At 35.4% G+C, this 2,500-nt stretch overlaps 1 protein-coding gene across 3 annotated transcripts in view; it reads right to left on the reverse strand.

Moving 5' to 3' along the window:
- LOC113812626 (calcium and integrin-binding protein 1) overlaps positions 1 to 2,500 on the reverse strand; it is a 9,237-nt gene that overhangs the window by 3,137 nt on the left and 3,600 nt on the right. For all 3 annotated transcript variants that reach the window (XM_027364542.2, XM_027364541.2, XM_027364543.2), the window contains exon 2: positions 986 to 1,217. In XM_027364542.2, the coding sequence (XP_027220343.1) occupies positions 986 to 1,071 (86 nt within the window). In that variant the 5' untranslated portion in view covers positions 1,072 to 1,217. The remainder of the gene's footprint in view (positions 1 to 985; positions 1,218 to 2,500) is intronic.

Here is a 2,500-nt window from a genome sequence, read left to right on the forward strand (position 1 = left end):
TCCTTAACATCAATTAGGCCAATAATACTATAATATTATAATATTATCCTTACTACTCTTATTATCATTATCATTTACAAAAGTACTAGTAGTAATGTCTTTGTCTTATCACTGTTATTACAGTTACTGTGAGCGTTAATGTTACCATTATTAAATCATCATTTGTGTTAGTCTAATTACAATCATTATCATTGTGTAAGTAACAATATTTCGATTATTATCTTAAAAAACAGTTATTAAACAGCAGCAATAATGAGGACAGTAAAGATGGTGATGATTATTATAACAATAACAAAATCATAATCCTGCTAATGATAATGATGATGAGAATTATTGTAATGATACTAGTGCTGCTAATATTACTACAATTACTACTGACAGCAACAGCATTGATGCGGATGGTGATAATAACAATAAGAATGATAATAATGATGATGATGATGATAATTATGATTATATTTTTTACCATTATCATCATAATAATAAATGATGATAATAACGATAATGATTATAAATATTATCATTGCTAGTATTATAGTAATGAAAATAATAATAATGATAAATTACGATAGAAAAACAAATGATAGTAGTAATGGTAATAATATCAATAATGATAAGGGTAATAATCATATCAATAGATGATCATAATAATTATATCAATGCTAATATTGTTAGTAAGATGTTAACGTCAGAAAATAATTATGGGAAGAATATTACATAATAATTACTACTAATGATGATGGCAGTCAGGATAATAACAACCATTGTCGCTGTAACAGTGATTTTTGGGGTAATAATGATAACAATGATGATTATCATTATTATCAATAACATAATTTTTTCATATCACTCACCCACAAGCGCACGCGTACACATACATATCCACGCACATACACATATAGATATATACGTGTGTGTGTGTGTATGTGATCTGTCAATGAAAAGTGTACCGAAGCCCTTAAAAAAAAAGTGCCAGAAAACTCACAGAAGGATCTCCTTTCTGGTGAGGAAAGTGAGGTCCTCATACTCCTGCAGTTCCTCCTCTGTGAAAGCGCTGCTCCTGTTCCCCATCCTGCCTCTCGCGGCTTCTCTCGTTCTCCTTCCCTTTCACTCTCCTTCGGTTGGGTGAGGGGGACGAGTGGCTGGATTTTGCAATGCTCTGGCGTGAGGAAATCCTGGCTTGTCGAGAGCTCCCTCACTCGCCCTTCAGATGCTGTCTAGAGTGAGTAAGAGTGAATCTAGTGAGTGAGAGCGAGTCTAGAGAGTAAGAGTAAGTCTAAGTGAGTAAGACTGGGTTTAGTGAATAACAGCTGGAACTCACCGTAAGATCCATCATGACAAATCTTTATTAATGCAATTCTATCAATGATATCTATCTATCTATCTATCTATCTATATATATATATATATACATATATATATATATATATATATATATATATATATATATATATATATATATATATATATATATATATATATATATGGCATAAAGAGTTTTGTTCCCATAGTCAAAATATAACACCTAAAACCACATGCGACACACAGAATTTCTTTTAATTCTATTATCTGCACTTGATATACAAAATAGGATTGAAAACGGCAAGCACACACTTCAACACAAAAATATATATTTGAAGGAGTCTCTTTTGGGAAACGGATAATTCCTTTGATAAAACAGCAGGAAATCGCGTCCTGTCTTATCTGCATTCCCTTAAATACAACCAAAGAGCATAGTTCATCAAAAGCCTCCTGCATGAGACAGCACGCAATGCAGATCATATATATATTTTTTTTTTTTCGGCAAACTCAGCTTAAATCCCGATCCCTTGCTACCTGGCATTATTTCCTTTCCCACACTGTTGCAGCAGACGGTTGGAAACAGCACGAGCGTAAGGGCAAGGTCTATATAAGTATGGGTACGTTAGCACGCTCGTCGGTAACTGAGGAAGAGCTCCATGCGGGTAACATCGCCCAACAGGTGTTCGGGCTAAGCATCAGAGTATTGATTATTTTCCCAATGCACTGATCAGGTGGGTTTTGATGAAGGGGCTCTCGGTTTTGTGTAAATGGGTGAAAGTGGAGAGCCCTGTCGAAACTTTCATATATATGTATACTCGTATTTTTTTTTCTCTCTTTTGTTTATCTTTTTCTTAGTCTTCTCTGTTTTCCTTTTCCTTTCCCTTCGCACTTACTCGCTCTCTGTTTCATTTTCTATTTTATTTTCTTATTTTCTCATAGTTTCACTCTTCTTCATCTTCCACTTTTATTCCGTCTTTTTCCGCCACTTATTTTGCTTTCCCGTTGCTCTCACCCCTTCCCTCTCCCTCTCCCTCTGCCTCTCCCTCTCCCTCATCATCTCTCAGCCCCCTTCTCCTTCTTCATTTCTCCATGTATGTCCACTTCCTTTTTCTTCCTTTTCCTATCCCCCTCTTTATCAACTCCCCCCGTGCTTTTCTGCACCGCCACCGCCCCACTCCAAACACCATGGCGAAACTAA

This window comes from Penaeus vannamei, chromosome 28, assembly GCF_042767895.1.
Source record: "Penaeus vannamei isolate JL-2024 chromosome 28, ASM4276789v1, whole genome shotgun sequence".
NCBI classification, from domain to species: Eukaryota; Metazoa; Arthropoda; class Malacostraca; order Decapoda; family Penaeidae; genus Penaeus; species Penaeus vannamei.